The sequence below is a fragment of the Apaloderma vittatum genome, unplaced genomic scaffold, assembly GCF_000703405.1.
Source record: "Apaloderma vittatum isolate BGI_N311 unplaced genomic scaffold, ASM70340v1 scaffold45768, whole genome shotgun sequence".
Classification (NCBI taxonomy): domain Eukaryota; kingdom Metazoa; phylum Chordata; class Aves; order Trogoniformes; family Trogonidae; genus Apaloderma; species Apaloderma vittatum.
In genome coordinates this window covers 7,548-31,171 of record NW_009729975.1, presented here as the reverse complement: position 1 = coordinate 31,171, position 23,624 = coordinate 7,548, and the positions used below count along the sequence as shown (strand labels likewise).

General features: G+C 38.9%; 1 protein-coding gene across 1 annotated transcript; it reads left to right on the top strand.

Moving 5' to 3' along the window:
• Nucleotides 1-23,019, top strand: PDXDC1 (pyridoxal-dependent decarboxylase domain containing 1). The gene is made up of 23 exons (XM_009874603.1): nucleotides 1-21; nucleotides 1,606-1,679; nucleotides 2,220-2,285; nucleotides 3,029-3,112; nucleotides 4,045-4,191; nucleotides 6,351-6,540; nucleotides 8,158-8,226; nucleotides 8,712-8,790; nucleotides 9,582-9,666; nucleotides 10,534-10,582; nucleotides 10,690-10,791; nucleotides 10,988-11,113; nucleotides 12,333-12,383; nucleotides 13,477-13,540; nucleotides 14,866-14,954; nucleotides 15,680-15,785; nucleotides 16,561-16,732; nucleotides 17,394-17,512; nucleotides 18,296-18,417; nucleotides 20,408-20,500; nucleotides 20,594-20,690; nucleotides 21,806-21,910; nucleotides 22,760-23,019. The coding sequence occupies exons 1-23, from the start codon at nucleotides 1-3 to the stop codon at nucleotides 23,017-23,019; spliced, it is 2,370 nt and encodes a 789-aa protein (XP_009872905.1).
• Nucleotides 23,020-23,624: the final 605 nt, after the last annotated feature.

Genomic DNA, 23,624 nt, shown 5'->3' with positions numbered 1-23,624 from the left:
ATGAGTTCAACGATTTTTAAAGCTCTTCCATCCTGATAGGCTCTTTAAGAAGTATCTGTTGTCACCTGGCTTCTGCAGGGAAACTGGGAATTTTTTACCTGTTTTGTGTCGCAGCTGCTGGCAGATAAGCGTTTTCTCCACGCCAGTCTTCCTTAAGCTACCTGCTGCACATCAGTTTTACTATTTTTTCTAGTTAAAGGACATCTCTCCAATAAGTTAAGATTAAAAATTGTTTTAAAGGTACTGGAAATGGGGGGGAAAAAAACCCCAGAAGATTTACAGGAGTATTTGAATTACGTGTTTTCTGATCTGTTTTGGAAACTACTTGTAAAAGTTTGACAGGGAAGCTTGAATGGGGAAATGGCAGGGAAGACTCCTATTTTACTGCTGCTTTTGCTACAAGTCTTATGTGATATCTTCTTGTGTTTCCTAGGTAAGAAATGTTGGCGCTTTTTTTTAATCCTCTTCTAGGAAATATTACTTGAACATATTTCAATACCTCTTAGTTGTACTGTCAGTCTAAAAAAAATATGAATGAACTATCAATTTATACAAATTTTTCCCTGAATTTGCATAAAATACTCATGACCTAAAACCCGCCCTCGTAAAATTTTTCAGTGTTTAGCTTCCCAAGAAACTTCTGTTCTAGAAGGTAACTTTGGGTAAGAATAGTGTTGTACTTGTCTGCTGAGTGCTCTCTCATTGATGGCGAGTAGTTTTGGGGGGTGGTTGTTTTGTTTCCATGTTTTTCCTGTTACTGTTATGGCAGAGGGGCTAATTTTTGTTTCTTTGATTTTTATTTTTTTTAATGAAAGTCTGTACGTAATGAGAGTTAATGGTTGAGTCAGCTGAGGATGTGGTAATAGTTTTTTTTTTTGTGTGCAGAAACATGGGTTCTCAGGTGAAGTAAAAGCATAATTTCTAAATGACATTTGCCACCGTAAGTCTCGTGGTTGTATTTGGGGTATCAATGTTTTCCATACTCTGTAGAAAGATTAGAGGAGGGTGTCCCTTAAGAGGTTTCCAATTTTATTTTGTTGGGTTTTGAGTTTTGGTTATTTTTGTGGTGGGTTTTTGTGTTGTTGGGTTTTTTTTTTAATTTGGATAGAACTGCATGTGTATTTTTACATTTAAGGGAATAAATGGAGTTTTACTGATGGTGTAGAATAGTTATGGAAAAAAATTATTGAGCTGGGCTAAAGTGGCACATATTTGATTTTTTTTTTTTTTTTTGGCTAAAGCATTTTAATGAACACTTACTTGAATACCTTGTGCTTATGAAATCCTTCCTGCCTTCTGATGGTCTTTTATTATTCATCAGAAAAAGTTCTGACTTTCCCTGTGGAGAAAAAAATGGATTTACCAATAATAAAATCCACATCGCAATTGAGTTTTCTTTGTATTGTTTTAGGTTAGTAGTATGTTCCTTTTTGTATATTTTGAGTTAAGGATATTCACCATATTGTTATTTTCAAATGAGTACACACAGACTAATTCAAAGAATCTGGCCGATGCATGAATTTGTGTTGAGGGTGTTGTGGGGCTAGTAGTAAGTAAAGTGATTTTTGATCTTTTCTTACAAGTTTTATCTTTTTTCCCTGAAAGATGGTTGACCCTACTCTAGCAGAAATGGGAAAAAATCTGAATGAAGCAATGAAGATGCTAGAAGACAATCAAAGGTGTGTGCAAAGGGTAACAACTATAAAACCAATAGCTGTTTGTGCCAAGGGAAGGAATATTAGTGTCGCTGTCATTAAGCAGGAAAGAACTTGTTTTCCTGGTAGTTCAAGGTCATAACGTCATTCTGAAGCTTACACCTATATAAATGGCCAGTTTCTCATATGATGGGATTTATAAAATAGATGTACGTATTTTTAGGCATCTTCTATAATGTTAAGAGCAAATCCAGTGAGTCTGGTTTTTCCAGAGCTGATAGATTTTTTTTCTTGTTACTTTGCAAGTAACTTTTAATTCCTGTATATGTGGGGCTTTTCTGTAAGTTTAACATTTTCTCTTAGAGAAGCTTAGGAACTCTTTAATTCAGTCTGAGCTGAACTTCTACATTGATCTCATCTGATTTTGTTTATGAAACTGTTGCCAGTGAAATAGACTGCAAACATGTCAGTAGGTACTTCGTTGGGCAAGTCAAAATCAACTTTGTATTTGATGTTACGAACCACAAAATAAATACATAGTTTATTCTTGTGTCTTTAACTTAGAAAAGTGGAGGAGGAAAATGAAAAGAAGTATGCACGGAGGGATATTCCTGGACCACTCCAAGGCAGGTAGGCAACAACAATTTTTAGATAATGCTCTTTTCAGAATCTGTAAAATACAGGTAACGTGTTTGTCTTCCAGGCATTCTCTGTATTAGTGCAGATGTGAACATTTGCCAGGCCAGTCATTATATCAGCTTTTTCCATACTCACATAGGGGACCAGAAAATAGATTATCAAGATTATCATCATAGCAACTATTTCCATACTCATGTAGGAAAAACAAAAGAGATTACTTGTCCTTGGTGACTGAAATTTTGAACTGTCAGAAGCTAATGAAGTATTAGCACCCACAGCTGTGACTGACACTTAGAAGTAAATATAGGTGAGCTTGTCCTATAGAATAATGATTCATTAAAACACTCAGATACAAAAAAGCCCGTACTAATACAATAGACAACCCTAAAAGAAATCACCCCAACACAAAACCGAACAAAAAACCTCGCTGCCACGGCGATTAAATGTTGTCAAGTCAAAATTTTCAGATTTTGTTGAATTTGTTTTTCTGTGAGTCTGGGTTCATACTTTCTGAAGCTCCTACTAAAGTTAAGTAGCATTTCGAACTAATTAATTCGACTGCCTTGTCTTCATGATCTGTTTGTTTGAGAGCAAGGAACCATTTTTGCTGCTATACTCATTATTCAGTAAAAGTGCGATGGTGTCATCGTGTTTTACCGTGCAGTGTCCCGTAAGGCCTCTTCATTAGATTCTGGTATTTACCTTTTTTTTTTTTTTCCCCCCGGGTACATCAGTGGCCAAGATATGGTGAGCATACTTCAGTTAGTTCAGAACCTAATGCATGGAGAGGAGGAAGAGGAAACGTCACAATCCTACCGGTAAAGCCAATATGAATTATTATATGTGGAAGATACTCGATTTTGTTATATTCTGATTATTATAGAACTTGCACATTGAAGTACTTTGAAGTGCAAAGTTACATGTGCAGCCATGTAACTTTTTAAAGGTGACTTACACTATATAGTGAACCAGAATAATGCATTAGGCTTGACTTAAAATTATAAAGCTTTCATTACAAATTTTAAATTGAATTATACAAGAGAATTGTTTTGGATGTGACAGCTCATTTTATTTTCTACCTTCTGAAAGGTACTTTAAGTCTGAAAGTCTTCTGAAACTTTGAATACCAATAAGTACTTTTTGCTGTCACTGTAGCTTTTAAAGAATAAAAAAGAAATTAAAAATATTGTTTCTATTTTTCTCTAAAATGGAGATAGTACTAACTACTACTCTGTGGAAGATTATTGAAAATTAACCTTTGAAAAACAATTTTGAGATTAAAAAACCCAAACCACAAAAACCCAAACCACAAAAACCAAAACCCAAATCCCACCAACTGCCTCCCCCTCAAAAATCCCAACAGACTAGAGAAGCTATGCCTCTAAAGACATTAAGTCTCCGGAGTTTTCTCTGCATGAGAAGGGAAAGGCATGTGCTTAATGAACTTTGAAGTCCCAATGCAGATAAGGTGCTCAGTTCCAACTCATGCCAGCTCCTTGGCTAAAAAAGAAGCTGAGGTGTTTGTGTGAGCAAGCGAAGCACAAACACTTTTTTGCTGTCTGCACTGGCATTTCTGTGTGTACTACAGAGTGGTAGGAAGGTGACTGTGGTATTCTGTTCTTCTTTCTGCCAAGTATTTAAAATTGCGTGTCAGCGAAGTCTGCCACTCTACAGTGCACACGCAGACCTAAACTTCCCTTCACGTTCATGACTTGTACCTGGTTGGCAGTCACTGTGTTCTGGCTTGCAGACTTCAGAACGTCGGTGAGCAGGGTCACATGGCTCTGCTGGGACATAGCCTGGCTGCTTACATCTCGGTGCTGGACAGGGAAAGACTGAGAAAACTTACAACAAGGATCCTTTCTGATACTACTCTCTGGCTCTGCAGGCTTTTCAGGTGAGTCACTGTGAGTAACTTCTGTATGACTAGGTGGTGGTAATTGTTTAAAAATAGGTATGATGAGACTCGGAATGTCAAAAAAGAAACCACTGTAGCACAAACTTCTTTGACATAATTTTTTTTAAACAGCGAATGCTTGTTGAATGGCAGAAGCTTATTAGTAACATGGTTGCCATAAATAACCTTTTATAAGGGCTATACGGTGGAGCTAAGGGCCAAAGCACCGTTGGTAAAACATTTTACTAATTTCTTCTTTCCTGGAGCATGCACTGTGTTGCTGAGGCTTAGGTACTCCGTATTTTTAAAAGATGTTTGCGGTTAACTTCTCCTTGGCTCTTCCTGGATCTAGATTATTTTCCAGGCATGGGAGGTGACATTTCACTGTACTGTAATTTCAGTATTCTTTCGTAAATGCCTGTTTCATTATGGGTGTAGATAGCTTAATGGGAATAAACTGTGTGGGGGTGTTGGAGTGGGAGGGATTCCTGAAGCAAAGAAAAAAACACAACAAAACCAAAACAACTTTCTCCCTCTCATGATACTGTATCTTTCAGAAAATCAGTGCTACTGAGAAGATTTTTTTGTTTGTTTTAGCACCGTGCAAGATGAAATGGTAAAAATTATAACTGAAGCTAACCCAAATTTACTTGTTAGAAAAATTCTTTGTAATTCTTGCATTGATGAGCTCACCACTGTCAGAATTATTTTATAAATTCAATTATAATCTTTATGTGTCTTTGACTTTAAAACGCTGAAAATTTGTGTAATGAGTAATTTGAGAAGTTGCAGGCAATCCAGTTAATTGTGACAAATGTATGTGTATATAGTGTCAGTGATGTTTCTAAATGTCACGGCTAACAAAAAGAAATATTTCTGTTTTGAATCAAATATTCAGTAACAATGTGATTTTATGATTAGTGCTGCATATCTTGGACTGTGGTCCCCAAAGTTTTGTGACCCATTGGCAACAGCATTGAACAAATATCATGCTGTGAACTGCTTTGTACTTCTTGACGTTTTATGTGGCTTTGAGGAACACTAGAGGAATTTCCCTTTGCCCATGTTAGATCACAGAACTCTTGTGTAAAGGTGAAGCAGATGTTTGCATGTTGGCCATTCTGGAGTTTAACTCTGGAATACTCGGCATTATTTGTGCATTAGATAGTCTGTAATAATCTGTTTCAGGGCCTTTATGTAAATTTGTTGATAAATGCCAGTTTTAGATTGTGCAAGACCACTGACTTACATGTTGCACAAAAATGCTAAAGAAAAATCTAGCTTGCAGGTTACTTAATAAATTGACATACCTACTACTTCCACAGTTTCTGTCTTATAGTTAAGAGAGCTGAGGGATTGCTCTTGGTGTGGAACACTCACACCTTATCTCTTCTTTGGTTACTTTGCTCCAGTTTCTGGACTATAAATGTTAACGTGCTGATCTAAGCTTAATTATTAGAAGAGTTAAAAAAGGTGAGGGATGAGTAGACATGCATCCCCTTGAGCCCCAAGGAAACATGCCTAGTAATTCAGATTGAACACAAAATAGCCCTAAAATAATTAAAATATTCCTGGGGAAAAATATACTTAATTTATGTAACTCGTATTCAAAACATCTGGAAAACTGACTTGCAGTGTGCTGAATAAATTACGTGAAACTGTGGTCTTACTTTCAAACTCTCTAAAATACAAATGACATCAGTAATTTTGGGTATTACAAGATGTCTTGATTTGCAATTTCATAATAAAATTTGCAGATTTCTGCCCATTTACTTTCATGTGTCTCATTTCAGTTTTACTAGCTTAACTTGAAGTTGAGTTGCATTCTCTTTATAATTAGCAGCCCAGAATTTACATATGTGTGAAACCCAGCTGAAGCCTTTTGTGTGTTTCCTCCCCTACTCTGCTCTTAGTAAGCAAGGTTTTGAATTCTGTAAAGGCTCTTACCTTCATGCTTTATCTCTGAGTCTACAGGAAAATATATGCTAGGCTTCCCTCATCGTTAATCTCAGCCTGTCTCATCAAAGTTTCCTTCTACTCTACCTTGGGAAAATAGAAGGTTTTTTAAATCTATGTTCTTTGTCTTCTTGTGAGCTCCTTTGCTGGTCAGTGTTAGTTTTGTTGGTTTGTTAGTTTTATTTACCCAACTTTTCTTGCAGGTATGAAAATGGATCAGCATATTATCATGAAGATGATCGTGAAGGTCTCCTAAAAATCTGTCGACTTGTTATTCACACACGCTATGACGATTATACAATAGAAGGATTTAATGTGCTCTACACTAAGCAGCCTGTTATATACATTAGTTCTGCAGCTAGAACAGGCTTGGGCCAAGCTCTCTGCAATCAGGTACGGTGAATCAGTTGGAGTTTTAGCTGCGAGTAGAACCTACCTGCCTTAATATTGCCTATGTGAAATCTAGATTTTAAAAATACGATCAGAATTTTTCTGCAAGAGACTGGTGCATGCAGTGCTGTCTGGTAAACCACTGGCAGTGGTCCTGTAAATTCATTTGGGCAAGTGAAATTTTTCGTTTAGATCCATGTGTCTGCCTTGAACTTCCACTGTTAGAAGTGAAGCCTTGAGAACTTTCCCAGTGCTGCCATATTGACTTTACATAAGCTGTGGTCATGGTGAGAAAGACCTAAGCCCAAACATACAGGATTTCCAAACACTAAGTTGTTGCAAAATTTCTGCTAAATGATGCCCTCTTATTTTGAATAAACATTATCCTTGTTTTAAAGGAAAACAGTTGAGGGAGAAGGAGGCTTTGCTGATCCCATTTCAGGAAGTCTAGTCTGGAATGGCAAGATTACCCCCACAACTCCACACTTTAAAGAAATGCAGTTTTTCATAATTATGTTTAAAACTTATTGGTTTTGCCAAGTATTTATTTACATATATGTTTGTAGACTTAAATAAGCTAGTTAAGGCCATATACAGGCTTTCCTATTGCATACCTAACATTCAGTGCACTAGTGATATTTTTCAAACAGAACATGCACTGAAAAGAAAGTGCAAGTTCTTGGCACCCTTCTCTTTCAAGTCTTTGGAGAAAGCAGGCAGAGGTACTACTAACAGATTAAAAATGCAGACTGCAAAGAAATAAAAGTGGTGTCATACATGGAACTTGTCTTGGCCAAAATTACTTGGCAAATCCGCAGGGTACCGGGTTGAAAGGTACCCCAGGGATCATCTGGTCCAGCCTTCCTGGGCAGAAGCGCACATTTGCTTGTACGATGTATTAACTGCAGGGATGGCCAGGGGAAAGGGGATTGAGTTTAGACTATTGTACAGGGCACAGGTATCTCACTAGGAAAAGTGAATGCAGTTGCTGTGCTCACCAAAAGTTAGCTGTTGGGCTTGGGTTTTTTTCAATTTCTCTTGTGCCGCCTTTTCTCTGCTCTTAATTTGATTTTAAGTTTTAGGAGGAAACTTACTTTATAATTTAATATCCAGCTTTTTATTTCACGTTGACTATTTTTTGTGTCACAGAATCACAGAATCATTATGGTTGGAAAGGACCTCCAGGGTCATCAAGTCCAACCTTTTTCCCAGCATTTCTCTAACCACTACACCATATCCTCAAGCGCCACATCTATTCATTCTTTAAACACCTCCAGGGATGGTGACTCCACCACCTCCCTGGGCAGCCTGTTCCAGCGCCTAACTACCCTCTCAGGGAAGAATTTCTTCCTAATATCTAATCTAAACCTCCCCTGGCGCAACTTGAGGCCATTCCCCCTCGTCCTATCATTACTAATTAGAGAGAAGAGACCAACACCAGCCTCGCTACAACCTTTTAGGTAGTTGTAGCGGGCAATAAGGTCTCCTCTCAGTCTCCTCTTCTCTAGACTAAACAAACCCAGTTCCCTCAGCCGCTCTTCACAAGTCTCTCTGTATATGTCTTTGAATGCTTGAAATGAGTATATCTTGGCTGTTGAAATTCTGTCGTTTTTGTTGCAGCTAGGGTTACCTCTTTCTTGCATGTGCCGTGTGCCTTGTAACACTATGTTTGGATCCCAACACCAAATGGTAAGTTTGTTTTTCTTAAAAGTTCTTTTGTGGTTTTTTTTTTTTTATTTCTTCCTTAAAAAACCAAAAGCCTCATTAACTGAATGTCGAGTATGTTGTTAGGAAAAGCTTATTAATGTACTTAGTTCTTCAACCTCTAAGTCTTCTGTCTTACAGCTGTACAAATCATAGATTGAAATCTTCTAAAAAGCCATCAGTTTGTATCTTGGTATTGTCAGGTTTTTTTAATGGCATATGATAAGGTGCTTTTTAGTCCAAAATTTCTAGAATATTTGTAGGTATGTTTACAAGTTATATGATGTATTTGTGTTATATTTTTCACGAATGCTCTGTCTGACCACATTATTTTACCTTGGAGAAGAGGAAACTGCAAGCCACAAAGACATTAAGAATGCTCTCCAGTTTACTCTTAATGCGTTTTTTCCAGTGTAGCAGAAGCAGTTCTGTACTGTTTGACAAACGTATCTTTTTCTTATTCATAACAGGATGTTGCTTTGTTAGACAGAGTCATTAAAGATGATGTTGAGTCTGGAAAATTGCCTTTGCTACTTGTGGCCAATGCTGGTAAGTGGTATGGACAAACAATAACAAAAACCCATCCTATTTCATGAATATGCATAAAATCCAAGATAAAAACATGTTTTTGTAAAACAGCTTAGTGGCTGCATGTCAAGAATTATCAGGAAGTATCTTAATGACCACATAATGATTACCTGTCTAGAGGAGTTTTTATTTAGCTGCTTTGAAGTTGGGTTGTACTGCTACAGTTCTGCTTATGACAGCTGATGTATCAGTATGACTTGAACTTATTTAATGAGTGCAAATCTCATGTTGAAGATCAGTTTCGCATTAACACTTAGTTTTTTGATGGATATGCTATCAACTTTAGCTTTAAGAATTATATTTTTCGTCTAGTTAATTAAACAAAACTGCTCATGAAAAAAATTTAAGTACAAATGAAGGAGATGACTTACTTGCTTTGGACTTGAAAAGTATCCGAGATATTGATCTTAGTTTAGTTTCCTTTATTTAAGGCAATAGTTTGAACATACTAAAAATATCTGCATTTCTTATCTAAGGCTGCTGGGTACTTCAGCGCCTAGAACATCTAATTTTCTACGTGTTTGTAACATGTATTGACAAGCAAAACAAATATCTTTATTTTTCGTCTAGAACTCCAATTGCTCATAAGTCACGATGAACCAGATATGAATATTGTGTGGTAGACTCTTCCTAAACATCCTCTTTCTTGCTCTTCTGTGACTTTTTTGACAACAGTACTAGAGCTTCTTTTATGCGGAGTCCTAGTTTGCCTGCTTATCCTTTGTCATTGCCTTTTTCCCTCTTCCACGAAGGGACACCAGGTGCCGGGCACACAGACAAACTTGGCCGACTGAAGGAACTTTGTGAGCAGTATAATATGTGGCTCCATGTAGAAGGGTACGAAACTTGAAATTTATTTCTGTATAAATATACTCATTAAAAAGTCTGACTAGTGGACAGCTCATAATTTTACTGCTAACCAACTAGAAGAGAGCCATAGGGCCATCTTTGTTTTTGTCATACTGTGCATTTTATATGGTTACAATTTTGTCACTGTATGAGATACAAATAGTTTTACACATCCAGGAAGAATTAATTGGAGTGTTTGTTTCAGCACAGGCTAGTGCTTACTTCTACTCAGGTGGTAGCTCTGTCTGCTCTTGCTTTCAAGAGCTTGGAATACGAATGAAAAGACCTTATAGGACAAGTCGGGGGAGACGTTATTCAGTGACTATTGAGAATGAGAAAGGAGAATGAAATGTGTGGAAGAGATGACGCTTTAATGCAGGTTGTCAGGAAGACTGCTGCAAGGGCAGCGTGCCACAGAGCCGGGAGGAGGATTAAACCAAGAGGAGAAAAAATTCCAAGAACTTAGACAATATTAATGAAGACTCTGCTGCTCTAAGGTCGTTTGGGTTTTTTTTTTTTGAGCATGGAGTAGAGATTCTCCTGATTTTTCATTGTACAGTGTTATACTTGCATGCTGTTTATTTCTGATGCAAAACTGATGCTGAATTATGGGTAGGACTTCAGGGGATGATTTCCCCAAAGGTTGATCTGAAACATATTTAGATTTAAATGAATTTTTACTTTTAAGATTTCAATCTGGAATACCAAGTAGCAAAATCTACCGCAGTGCTAATAAAAATATGCAAATAAAAATTACTTCCCTTTACACATCAGTGTGAAATATTTATACTGATGATTGAAATGCTGTCTCTTAATGCATCTTCAATATGTGCTAAACCCGCTTTCTTTTTCTAGTGTGAATTTGGCAACTTTGGCTTTGGGTTATGTCTCCTCTTCTGTACTGGTATGTTTGAATATGTCTAGAAACTTAATCATGTGCTTTAGATTTTAAGGTTATGATCTAATCAAAATACGTATGGTGCTTATCCTAGTTGCTTTAATAAATTTCAGGCTGCTACAAAATGCGACAGCATGACTCTTACGCTGGGTTCCTGGCTGGGTCTCCCAGCTGTGCCTGCAGTGACACTCTACAGACACGAGGATCCTTCTTTGGTACGTTCAGCTTTTCAGCCATTCTTCTCAAGATCTTATAACTTCAATTTTGATCATTAGCTTCATTCCTTATAAGTATCTGAATTATAATTTGCAAAAGTTCCCCTCTAAGCTGTGACGTATTCTGTAAGCTGGCAAAAACGAAATAATTGGCGAGGTTAGCAGCGGTTTGCTTATTGTTTATTTTCCTCTTCAGTCCTTAGCAGCTGGGCTGACGTCGAGTCAGCCTGTGGAGAAGCTCCGCGCCCTGCCGCTCTGGCTCTCCTTGCAGTACCTGGGCCACGACGGCATCGTGGAGAGGATCAAGCACGCCTCGCAACTCGTAAGCAGCAGCTCACGGGCACAGTGCTTCTGGATGCTTTGCTTCTCTGAATATGGGTTGGAGACTGTTCTTAGGAATCCTCACTGTCTGATTTAAGAGTTTGAGTCCCCAAGCAGAAAGGAAGTTGTGATCGCAGCGGTGGTGCAGGCGATGCCCGGGTGGCTGTCACAGAACGCTCTTGTACTTAGGGATGTTCTGGGATAGCTGTTAATGTGTGTGGCTGATTATCGCGCTGCATTGTTGACCGTGTAGCATATCGGTTTATGTTACAAACAGATTATGACAGCAGAGTGTTTGGGGGAGGGATGTGCTTTTACTGTTAGATTGTATATTTTATTCATTTTTCAAAATGAGAAATACTCTTTCTAAAAAGTGAAATAACATGATCTTTTTTTTTTTTTTTGTCCCTTCTCCTATTTTAACTATTTTGCTTGAAAGCTGTTCAAAGACTTTCTTATTTTCCTACTCCACTTGGAATTGCCTTGATTTAAGTAATAATAAATTACAAATGCCTGACAAAAAGGACTTCAAAACATTTCTTCAGATACAGTGGCAAGTGCACTATTTTTGAAGTTGAATCCTTACTCTAGTAAAAATGAAGTTAAAATATAATGTGTAAGTTAAAAATTGCATTGTTTATATGCAAAACCTTTTTCCTTAAAGGTACAACACTTAAAAAAATTCAAAGAAGGGCAAATGGAAATGGAAAGTTTCTGTAATAGTTAGTGAAGAAGCTGTTGGCGTGAAAGACCTAGAAGAGTGACAAAGATACTTTAAGATTTCGTGGCATCTAAAATTGATCTTAGCTTTTATAATAGTCTATTAATAGTCTCAAACCACAACCTAAGAATGTCTTTTCTAATGAAAATAATTTAGAAAGCAATCATAACTGGTTGCTGTGGTAGCTTTGAGAAGATAACTGCTCTGACACACACCGCTTTTAGTTAGTCAGCGGAGTTGTAACATCTCTGGAACTTTGTCAACAAATATACCAAGACTTTATTTTAATAAATATCACTTTGTCGTCAGTGTTTTACTAAAACCAGAAAATATTACATTCTAAATTTACAAGTAAGAACTCGATGAATCTCTGATGTGTCGCAGGGGTTTGTTCAAAAATAGAAATGATGGTGGTGACTAATGTTTTTCAGAATAATTTTCACCTTCTAAAACTGCATTTGTCTCTTCCTTTTGTTTCCTTTCTGTTGTGCTCTTTTAGAGTCAAAGGTTGCTGGAAAACTTAAAAAACCTGGATTTCATTAAAACTTCGGTACGGTTTACATTTAATACTTTGGTTGTATAGCTTAGTCTTTGCTTGTTAAATAATAATTTTGATTTTAAAAAGTATTTTAAAATACTGCCTAAATTTTAGCCATTGTTTGAAGATGCTTGGTATCTTTCTAATTAAGTTCTGGTGTTCTAATTAAGTTCTGGTGGCTTGGCTGTGTGTGACCTCTGGCTTGTATTGGTTCTGTTGCTGTGTACTCGTGAGTTCGGGGGAGCTGACAGAACAACATCCAGGAATTGTTTCCAGGGGCTGATTTAGTCCCATTTAAAGCATGCATTTGGTCAGTAATACACTTATGAAACCAGTTTCCATAAGCCTCTCCGATACATTCTGGCTGCATCTTGCCCTGCTGTTGAGATGATATTCTGAACCTTATGAAATTGCACACAAAAAGTACCCCAGCTGAGGTTTTTATGCCAGAAATAGTTGTGGAAATTACAGCTGATGTATTCCTTCCAAATTCAGTTTCTGTGAAGATGTCTCATTCAACAGGGTTTGGTGGTTTTATTCCTCCCCCTCCAATTTTAATGGGCGCTTGATAAATAGAAAATACATTCAGCATAGTTTTCTGGTGCAGTATGTGATTCCTGGATCGTTCTGAGTGACAACCACCATTTGTGTAAAAACTGATTGTCTTAGAGGTGAGAAGTTGAACTTGGGAGTTAATTTACTGTAGCGGTTTCCACTGCTGTGTAAAGCAATCTTGCCTCTGTAGGATTGTGAAATGTAGCCTCAGATTGCCTCCAGAAGTTGCTCAGGCCATTTCTCCTGTCCTCAAAGCAGGGTCAGTTATAATTCCTGCTGGAACTTTCTTAATATTCTCCAACGATTCTGAGGTGATTTCCAAGAGACTTTTAATGTTAATATCGGAAAATACTTAAAGCTAAATAAATTGTTTAACACAGTGTATTTGCTAGTGAACATGCTTAGGTTTCTCACTTTATAGTGCCCAGATCTTAATTATGCATGCCTTAAATCACTGCAGTTCTGTTTTATCTGAATAATGATTTACTTTCCAGTGCTTACAGGTATGTTTGCGTACACTTTTAACTTCTGTTTGTTTTTTTCTTTTAAGGTTGAAGATGAACTGAGTTCACCAGTTGTGGTTTTCAAGTTCTTCCGGGAATATTCAAATAGAGGTATGTGATTTTAAAAAACAAAATAAAACAAAAAAAAACCCAAACCACACTCTTTACGTTTTTTTAAACTATTAATTTGGAAAATAAATTTGGTGAGGTCCATGTTATTTGGGGCAATTCTCTTGTATAATGTGCTTTTTTAAAAGTTGTGAATGCTGATTTTAATCTAGTGATAGAATCCATACATGTGATAGCTTCTGATTTCAGAGAGACTGCAGCATTTTAAATTTTCATAACAAGTTATTTTCTGCCTTCTTGTGTGAGGAGAGATTTGCATATGATTTGGATCTTGAGAGCAGATGAGGGAAGCGTCTCATACGATGCAAGCTCTGAGTGTGCTCATGGTGGGAAGATCTTCCTTGGGTTTGTTCAGGCGTTTTGTTCCTTTTAAACTCCTCGCAGATGGCTGCAAAAACCGATTTCTCTGTTTTACTGATTACACTTGCTGTTGCAATAGTTGTGAAAATAGCAGAACACATTAGGAAGAGCTCGGGAAATACTGTCCTGGGTTCGCAGTGGCTGCGCCACACGCGGTTCCGAGCAGAACGTCCGTGCTCAGATGTGCCCTCCAAGAAAGAGGAATTCTGTCCTCTCAGTTACCACAGCGGCTGTTGTTGTGCTGAGGCTGGGGACATGCAGCTGGGGTGAGGCAAAAGGCTGCTAGAAAGCTTCGCAGTTTTGTTACTAGTGTTGATTTTGATTGTCTCTGGATGTTTTGCATTGGGCGTGGTGGAAGATTCGTAGCTGTGCTCGCCAAGTAAAGCGTCCAGGTCCGGTGACCTGGTGGATTGCTTTGTACATTGATGCAGTTATTTGAAAAGCTTTCCTGAGGAGAAGTCACCCACGTGAAGTATAACAATGCAAGATGTTTCACCATTTCTGCATGTTTTATGTGTATAATGGACTCTTTAATCATTAGTAGTATTTTTGTGTGCTTTGAAAGATTAAGTAATCATTTAAACTTGATTAAAAAAGTAGCTGAATGCATCAATTTAAATACTGCAGCCTGCTGTGACAGGATTGTGCTTTGTGAAAATGTTGGTTTTATTTCCATTGGGGAATATGAACGTTAAAACTGAGAGAAGTAGTTTATTGGTTGATTTTAAAACTAGGATATTAAAATCTGTTTTACTTGCAGTATTTGTCATGTTCACCATACTTTTAAAAACTCCCTCCTTGTTAGTCTGCTTGAGGTCCAGTACATGGTATAGATGTGTTTCATTACTGAGGAAGTGTAATTGTCTTTAATCTAAATTTTAGGTTGCTTTTTGTTTAATTAAGTAAATAAAAATCCATTTCTGTGATTCTTGTATCTTTGGATTCAGATCAAACCTCACATGCTGCACAGGCCTCAACTATTCAGCACCCCATAATAAGCAACGAAAGACACATTTATGACACTTTCAATCAGTGGGTAAGAACGGATGCATTTTCTCTTTAGGAAAAAAAGGAGTGTCAGTTGAATGCTTCCAGGGGTCCATCAGTAATTGTAAAACCTTGGGTAGACTAGTTTGATGGCCATTCTTGATCCGATATCCTCTGCAAAGCTAGTGGGCATTTTGGATTTCAAAGATGAATTTGCTCTGAAGCAAAGTTGCTTTCACATTTCTGATTATTTTACATGTAATTATTACTGTAATTGTTCCCGCATCTTAAGATGTTGGGAGTATTTTTTTTTTTCCACTTGGTCTTGAGGGAATATATGAAAACTTCAGAACTCTCTTTAATCAGTTAGACACCTCATTGACAATGTTCTGTGGATTCATAAATAGACAGACTTTCTTTTCCAGATCTTATAAGAATTAATTCTAGAAGCCTGTGCTTCGGAGAGCTGGGTACATAACTATTTTGGATCAGTTGGGTAGTGATTGTGGCGTGCTTAATGGCAGTGACAGATCTGCAGAAGCTTCTGACTTGTAACACTTGTAGCTTATTGGGAATTTTCATGATTTTAACTTTCTGTCTAACTTCGTTGTACCACCAGCAAGCTTAAGGTTTGTGTTACAAGAAGTGATTTTGAGAAATACAGAAAACTGAGTTTAGCGCCTGCTTCTCCTTGACGGTGGGCAGAGGGCAGCCCGAGTCGGGGCCGCGGGAGGTCGTGCTCTGTGCGTCCCTTTGACTGTCTCATCCCCTCAGCTAGGCGAGCAGCTGGGACAGCTGGTTCCTGCCAGTGGAGTGGATGTGGTGGAACTGGAAGATGAAGGCACATGTGTGCGGTTTAGCCCACTGATGACTTCTGCAGGTAACGCGCTTTGGGCAGCCACTTGTAAAAACGGTGATTTGCTGTAGAATTGTGCAACAATCTCCTGGTGTAAAAGCAAATACATTCAAGAAACTGTTTAGTATATTCTCCTCTGATGAGGGTTTTCATGTAAAACAAACCAAACTATCTCATTTTATCATTCCCCGAGCCTTGGCAATGGGTGTGTTAGCGGTAGCTCAGCTGTTGTGGGTGATGTTGCCTCTCTGCAGAGAAAGACTTTTATAGATTATTTTTTAAAATCATTAGGAAAAGCAAGGTGAGAAGCTTTTTTCTTCTAACAGTTATAGAAGAAATATGAAGGATAAATCATCTCTGACATCTGACGTGAGAGGATCCTGGTGTAGGCAGAAAAGTAGATTTTAGAATAAAATGACTTGGTGATCCTGTAATGTTTTGTTTGTTTTGTTTTAAACCAACATGGAAGCTAATTCATGATCTGTTTGGCCATGGGCAGATAAATGTTCCTGATGCTAGCTACCCATGTAATGAAAGAGGATATTGTCCTTATTAGTTTGTGACATCAGAAAATCCTTTTGATTAGCTTATTTTCTATGAAATCCTTAACTCTCTTCATTTTGATGTGTTGGTGGATACATAACTGAGGAAAAAACACTGTTACATAGATCAAGATATTTCAATACTACCTGTAAATTGTGTTTATGATTAACTTTCTAAGTGGCTTCTTTACAGATGACTTAAACTTCTATGTGATGTCCATTCACTTTTATCACACACTAACACATCTGCTCTTTAGTTTTAGGAACTGAAATACAAGATGTTGATCAGTTAGTAGACTGCTTAAAAATGAAGATACCAGTGTTGACAAGTACACTGCAACTGAGAGAGGAATTTGAGCAAGAAGTGCGGAGGACAGTAGGCCTGTTGTATATTGAAGACCTTAGCTGGCCAGGATTAGGAGTTGTAAGGTAATTTTTTCGATTATTTTCTTCATAATATATCTGGATAGAATGTATGTTAACAGAAAGGAATATGTGGTCTCTTCTGTAGTGATTCAGATGTAGGGTTTGCTGATTATTCTCGGGCTTTGCACCCAGTCGAAGCTTTTGAGTACTTTTAAAAACCCTGCCTTTTCAATGTTGTTTACTTTATTTTTTAAAAGAAAAGCTGAGGAGCTGTTTTAGCAAAACTAGGGCACCAGTTCTAATATCGGAAGCAGCGTGTGGATCTGTTCTGTCGATATGCGTATGTGCAAATGTGTCCTGCTGTATTTAGCCAAGCATATCTTACATTTTTATCTATAGTGGGATTCACTTGCACGCTGAATATGGCTTCAAAAGCCCTTCAAGTATCAGTTTGATCCTCCAATACAGTCTTCTGGGAAGGATTCTGTATAGTCAAACAGTTGAAGTATAACCTAAAAATCTGTTGTGTTCAGTTAAGTTTGCAGCAGCAAACTCACCTCACCCCAAAATCTGTGATTATGGCTGAGAACAAATTTATTGTAATCTGTAACATTCTAAGGTTTTTGGTTCCTGAAATACAGGAATTCGTGGAAACGTGCTAAATGTCTGTGTATTTCTGTACATACTGTAAAGTGAAATTACTGTCTTCTGGCTTGGTTTGAAGATACAACTATCACAGTGATGGGAAGAATGATGACAAACAAGAAAAAGAACTAGAAAAAATCAATACAGAACTTCTGAAAAAATTAAATGAACTGGAGTCGGATCTCACTTTTTCGTTGGGTAACTGCGCTCTTTAAAATCGTCTGTTCAAGCTGGTAGTCGTTTTATTGGCTGGGTTATAATGGTTCAATAGGTCAGCCGTATGTAGATCATTAGAATGGAAAATGACACTGCTTGTAGAAACAGCAGCTGTAACTTTGTTTCCTCCTCCCCCCTGTTTGGGTTGGTAAATGTTGAGCAGGGTTAGGAGGAGGCGCAAGGTGCACTCTTCTCAAGCACCTGTGAAAACTGCAGCGTTCCTTTTTGTGCACGTGGCATACTCAGGTAGTGCCGTATCTAGGCAAAAGCAGATCTCCTGCAAAGCCCCCTGACCAGTTCACTGCTTTCTGTGGCTTCGTAAAAGCCTCAGAAGACTTTAATCGTCATTGCCGGCACTTCCCGCCGTGCGTAGTGCCACTTTATAATAGTAACTTGCTGACAGAACTCCCATCATCTTCTCGTCAGCTTTCAAAGATTAAGTGCCCTAGAGCTGTGGAACTGAGTGAGCTGCAAATGGCAGAAAGTAACAAGTTTGAAGCATATTCAACACTGGTAATTACACAACTCCTTGGCTGTACCAAATATCCACTGTCTTGATCAGGTGGTGTTTTCTCTTTTTGAAAACCCACAGGTCGAAGCTTTTTTAAGTCTGCGTAATTTATACCTATGCAGATACTGGCCTTAATTACTGAAGAGTGTGTGTGTGTGTATCAGAATTTCCAGATTCACGAGCATGAGTATGGCACTTATTGTGAGAATGCTTTTTTGGACATCACAAAGACTTGATTCTCCCTGTGCTCACAGGTCCAGAATTTGGGGGGCAGAAGAACTGTGTTTATATCGGCATGGTAACTGAGGATCTGGACGTGTCCGAGTTAGTTGAAACTATTGCAGCAACAGGCAGAGAAATTGAAGAAAATTCAAGAGTATGTATTAATAAATCACAGAGCATTTCAGCAACTTTTTTTTTCCCCTTCCACATTGGCTTCAGGACATGGTTTTGTTCTTTGTGAACGTAAAAGCTTTCCTTGCCTGCAACAAACTGCATTAACTACTGTGGAAGTAAAAATCTGTGTTCGCAAAAGGAGAACTTGTATTACAGGATGATGATGTTCTGAGGATGTCCTGATTTACATTTGTGATCCCGTGCTCAGTAGTGCTAATGGAAAACTTTAGTAGTACCGAAATAGGCTCATTTTATCACTAAAATTTAAGCTGTCATAAAAAAACCCAAAAAGCCCAAAAGGGCAGGTGGGGGCTGCGTGTGAGCTGGTGTTCCTCATAACTGCTGGCTGCAGTGCGGTTGAGGTTGTTTATGTACCAATTTTAAGATTGTGCCCTAAAATGTGTGGGGAAAAAAAAATTAAATTGGTGTCTTAAAAGTGGAAATGACAAATTACTATTGAAGTACTAAAGGTGATGATGCAGCTTCTTCTTGTAAAAGCATTTGCCTGATTAGAGTTCTCCAGGTGTTCTCAAAAGTAAAATTCAGAAATGACCTGCATCACCAATGAATGTCTGTCCGTTCATTCCTCTAGTATTGGATATTTAATTTCTTCACTTAAAAAATAAACAGAACTTTAGCAATACTTTGCCTGTTTCTGCCCATGGGAATATGTTGATTTTGGCAGTGATATTTTTTCTAGCAGTGCTTCCTGGGGACTTTCTGTCCACTCTCTGCTCCCTTGGCTGCTTTGAGGGTGAGATGAAAGATGGTTTGCCTGTAGAGGGCCTTCAGTATTTTTACCTGTTGTACTTGACAGATTAGGAACCAAATGCTGGAATGTGGGTCACTGATCTGAAAGCTTCTAGGGAGGAGCAGTGAGTGCTGGAGGACTCCAAGGTGCAATCCTTGGAACCAGCTAATCTGTGCTACTGAAAGGATCTTAGACCATTTGATCCAGAACTGAGAACTGGAACCGATCTGTGACAATGACACCTGTGCCATTCAGATTTAGTGGTTTGGTTCAAGAGGGAAGCTTTTAGAAAGAACTATTCCAGTATCAGGAAGCCCTTGGGACATGTAGATCTGGACACTAAAAGGCAGAACCAAATTTTAAGACAAATTTCTTGACTGGAGCAGAAAACAAGTGGTTCTTGTACTTGCAGAGCAAGCCCATTGCATTCCCTCCTGCAGTCAGTACCTTGGAGTGTCCAGCTCACTGCGGTGATCAGTTCCTGGCTCACTTCTTCCCCAGGGAAAAGTAGCAGATTCTTCTTTTTCCTTTATTAGCTGACGGTAACCAAAATTTTTAGAATTTTGGAGGAAGTGCTGGTACTTGGGACTTGTGTTATATTAAAATGCAAATCAGGTTACAGAAGTTGGCATTGGTCTTTCTCAAGACAAAATTGTGACTTTGATCTCTTGGGTTTGTTCATTTAGTGCCCCTGCAGCTCTCCTGTTAAGCTGCTTGTTCTCTGCAGCATAGAACATCCCTGACGCTGCCAGGGGATGCCACGGAGACCAGATGGGCAGTTTTTATATTGAATTTGAAAAGCAAAGTTCACCCCAGACTGACACATATCTGGCTTGGCTTACTGTGAAGCTGGTTTAAGTCCTGGTTATTTCTAGAAACCAAAATGTACTCTCTAAATCTAAAAATTCTTCCCAGTCAGATTCAGCATCTGACGAACACTTAAGTGCTAAGCAGCTCTTTGAAGAATTTGGGTCAGAGGCTCGTTTCTAAGTAAAAGAAAATTATGTACCATTCTGGTTTAAAATGACATTCTGTCCTCTGGGTATCATGCAGTCAGCCTGTGACTTCTTTAATTTACAGTCATAAAGAAATAGTGTTTGTCAAATACTGTCTTAAATTAGAAATATGACTACCGTGTTTATGTTCTGAAAACCTGAACTAAAATGACAACTTCAAGTCCAAATAATAGTTAGTTATATAATTTCTGGTTTTTTATTAGCTGTTGGAAAACATGACTGAAGTTGTCAGAAAAGGGATACAGGAAGCCCAACTTCAGCTTCAGAAAGCAAATGAAGAACGACTTCTGGAAGAGGTAAGGCGGTGAACGTTAGTTTTCCAGGTAACTTGAAGCAGCCGGTCACAGCCTGGGAACTTGCTCAGCACCTGGTGTTTGTGCCCCCTGCAGGGACTGCTCCGGCAAATACCCGTGGTAGGCTCAGTGCTCAACTGGTTTTCTCCATTCCAAGCGTCACCAAAGGGAAGAACATTTAATTTAACAGCAGGTAGGACTCTGTGCATCTGCAACTATGTTACGCTGTCGTTAGAACTGTTGCCAGTTTTATACCAAATTGCAACACGCTTTCTTGTGCTGATTTGATGGTGAGTGACATAACCCACCTGCGGGATGTAAGAGAACCTGCTCTTCACTGTTTCTGCAGCACTCGGTCAGACAATCTTCTAACTTCACTCACACAGCTCATGTTTTGTTCTTGCATGTTGAGTCCCATTAAAAAAAGCTGTATTAGATATTAGTTAAACACTAGTAGTGAAATAATTTCCATGACTTCTGGCTACATACGCTGCAAAAGTTTGGTGTTTATGCTGTGTTTGTAGACAACGTTCGCTAGCAGTGTAGCTCAGGTCTTAGACTGTTCCTTCTGATGTATGTGCATGTGTCCTCTTGAGTGTGCCCACGACGTGGCATCTGGATGTGCTGCTGTGCTACTGGAACTTGATGTCTCTGAAATCCTGGGCTGTGGTATCATTGGGCTGTTGCCACACTGAAAAAGTACAGGCAAAATAGCGCAGTGTCTGACAACAACGGGGTAGAACTAGCTAGGACTAGTGTGAACCTTGCTTTGTGGGAACCAGCAACAAATATTACAATGTGAGACTATTTGTTTACTCGTATATTGGTAATTCATGTCTGATGATGTGAAAAGAACTGCCCATAGCTTTTGCAGCATTAAGAATGGATGGACTCATGTAACACTTCCTGAAATTACAAATTTTCACTGTAAAAACTGTGGTAGAGTTGGAAAAGTGAATGTTGGACCTAGAACAATAGCCCAGCTGTCTCAACGAGGAGGTGCTTCCTGCTCTATTTGGGACCGACCTTTATGATTCTTGATGCACCCACTGGGAGGTGTTTCTGGCAGAGACCAGCAGGGCTCCCTTGAGCCCACGGACTCTGCTCACAGCTTCCCTGTCACTTGCGGCCGAGAATCCATCTAGTATTGGGAAATGAATTGCCATTGAGTGGCTGTTTCAACTCAACCTAGCATGAGCACGTTCAGAAATGTGCATTAAAAATAAGATTTTTCTTATGTAACTTACACATAGAGATGAATTTGTCTAGTTTGTGCTACCTTCAACCTGACACTCTGTGAACCCGCAGGCTCTCTAGAATCCACAGAATCTACGTACGTATCAAAGGCCCAAGGAACAGGCACTACTCCACCACCAACTCCAACTTCCAGCCTTGCAAAGCAAAGACTTCCTGGTAAGTTTGTGTCTTAGTTTTATTTCCAAAACTTGTTAAAACTTCCTGCCATCTGAGTTAAATGACACAGGAAAACCCACCACATCATTTTCCATTTTTCACAATTATCTCGTAATCAGCTCATCTTCTAGTACCTTAAGTCTACCCTGAAAGCCTTAATTTATTTTAAACATGGCACGGAGCACCACGGCTGTGGTTTTGTCCCCAAGAATTCTTCCTGGGACTACAGGAAGTTGTTACCCCATTAACTTGACAAGTCTGGGATCTTCCTCTGGAGTATGAGATAAGGTTACTGAGTTTTAAAAATAAGCAGGTAAACAAGCCAAAAGTGCTATTTGAAATAGAAGCATAAATAATGTATAACCATGTATTTCAGCAACTGCATTGCTGTTGCTACCTCGTATTTTGTGGGGAAAAGTCATTCTAAGGTGAAGATCTGTTAAGTCTCTGGCACTTTCTGTGTAGTTCTATGAGTAATTACCGTTGATTTGACTGGCAGGAAACCCATGGTTTCAGCTCACCTTCTGAGTTGGTTGGCTTCCAGCCTATGATCTTCAGTGCACGTTTTTACCTCAGAGCGACCCCATTGTGCCTGGAGGTGGCTTGTTCTTCAGCTGAATTTTAACGGCCTCTGTGTGTGCAGGATAAAAGGCCGAGTGCTACCGCCCTGCCCTCACAGCTCCAACTGCAAGCAGTACGTCTTTGTTTAGGGGACAAGTTAGCACCCTGATGAAATCTGTTACTTTGCAGTCTAAAAACTCAGATACTTTCCTTTAAACTCAACTTGTGTACAACCGTGTTTTGTATTTGCTGCTTTCACTAGTATCATGTTCTGCAAATCCTTTACAGGGCAGAAAATTTTTAAAAAGTCTCTGAGAAGTTCTGATGCATTCAGTGAGACCAGTTCAGTCAGCCACTGCGATGATCTGGAGAAGCTGGATCCGAGAACCCCACCTCTACCCCCTGGCCAAGAGGAAGGACCTTCGGAGACAGAAAAACCAGAGGAGCAGAAGGAGGTGGCGCAGGCAAGGACAGACACTGAGGACATTCAAAGTGACAAATCGCGACACAACTGCACGAAGGTAGAGGAACAACAAAGTCAAAGATAAAATCCAGCCTGTGGATTTCAGACTTTGCGGAGGAAGCCCATGCCCCAGGAGGCAGGGGGTTAATGATGCATTAAAATGTGAATGGTGCCACACACTAGTACAGTACTAACTACTGTAACTTAGCAACTGGGATTTTGCACAAATAGAAATTTCCCCCCGTCCCCCACCCAGGACAAAGATTTGTCTTATCGTACACTTGTTACAGTTGCTTTAATCCTCTACATGTCGGTGTCACCAAAGTACTAGTGAAATTGATTAAGTGCTTGTAAACATTTGTCAAAACAATTGGCAGCTCTCCTTCCTGTAGGACTCTAAGCATGATAATAGTTGCTAAATAACCCATGAGCCATACACAAGATGAAGAATATGGTTGCACCCACTGATTGTAAAAGTCTTATTTTATGTTAAAACACTAAAAAAAAAATCGACTGCCAATTAACCTTTTTAATATTTAAAATTCAGTTTAGCCTCTCCTGCAAAACACACTAGCTCTGTTTTGCTGCTCTTTTTTACTGTCTAAAGAACATTGCCAAACAGCTCTGATGCGGTGAGCGTGAGGGCGGGGGCTGCCTGTGTCTAGAGGAGTTGCTCGATAGTACTTTGCC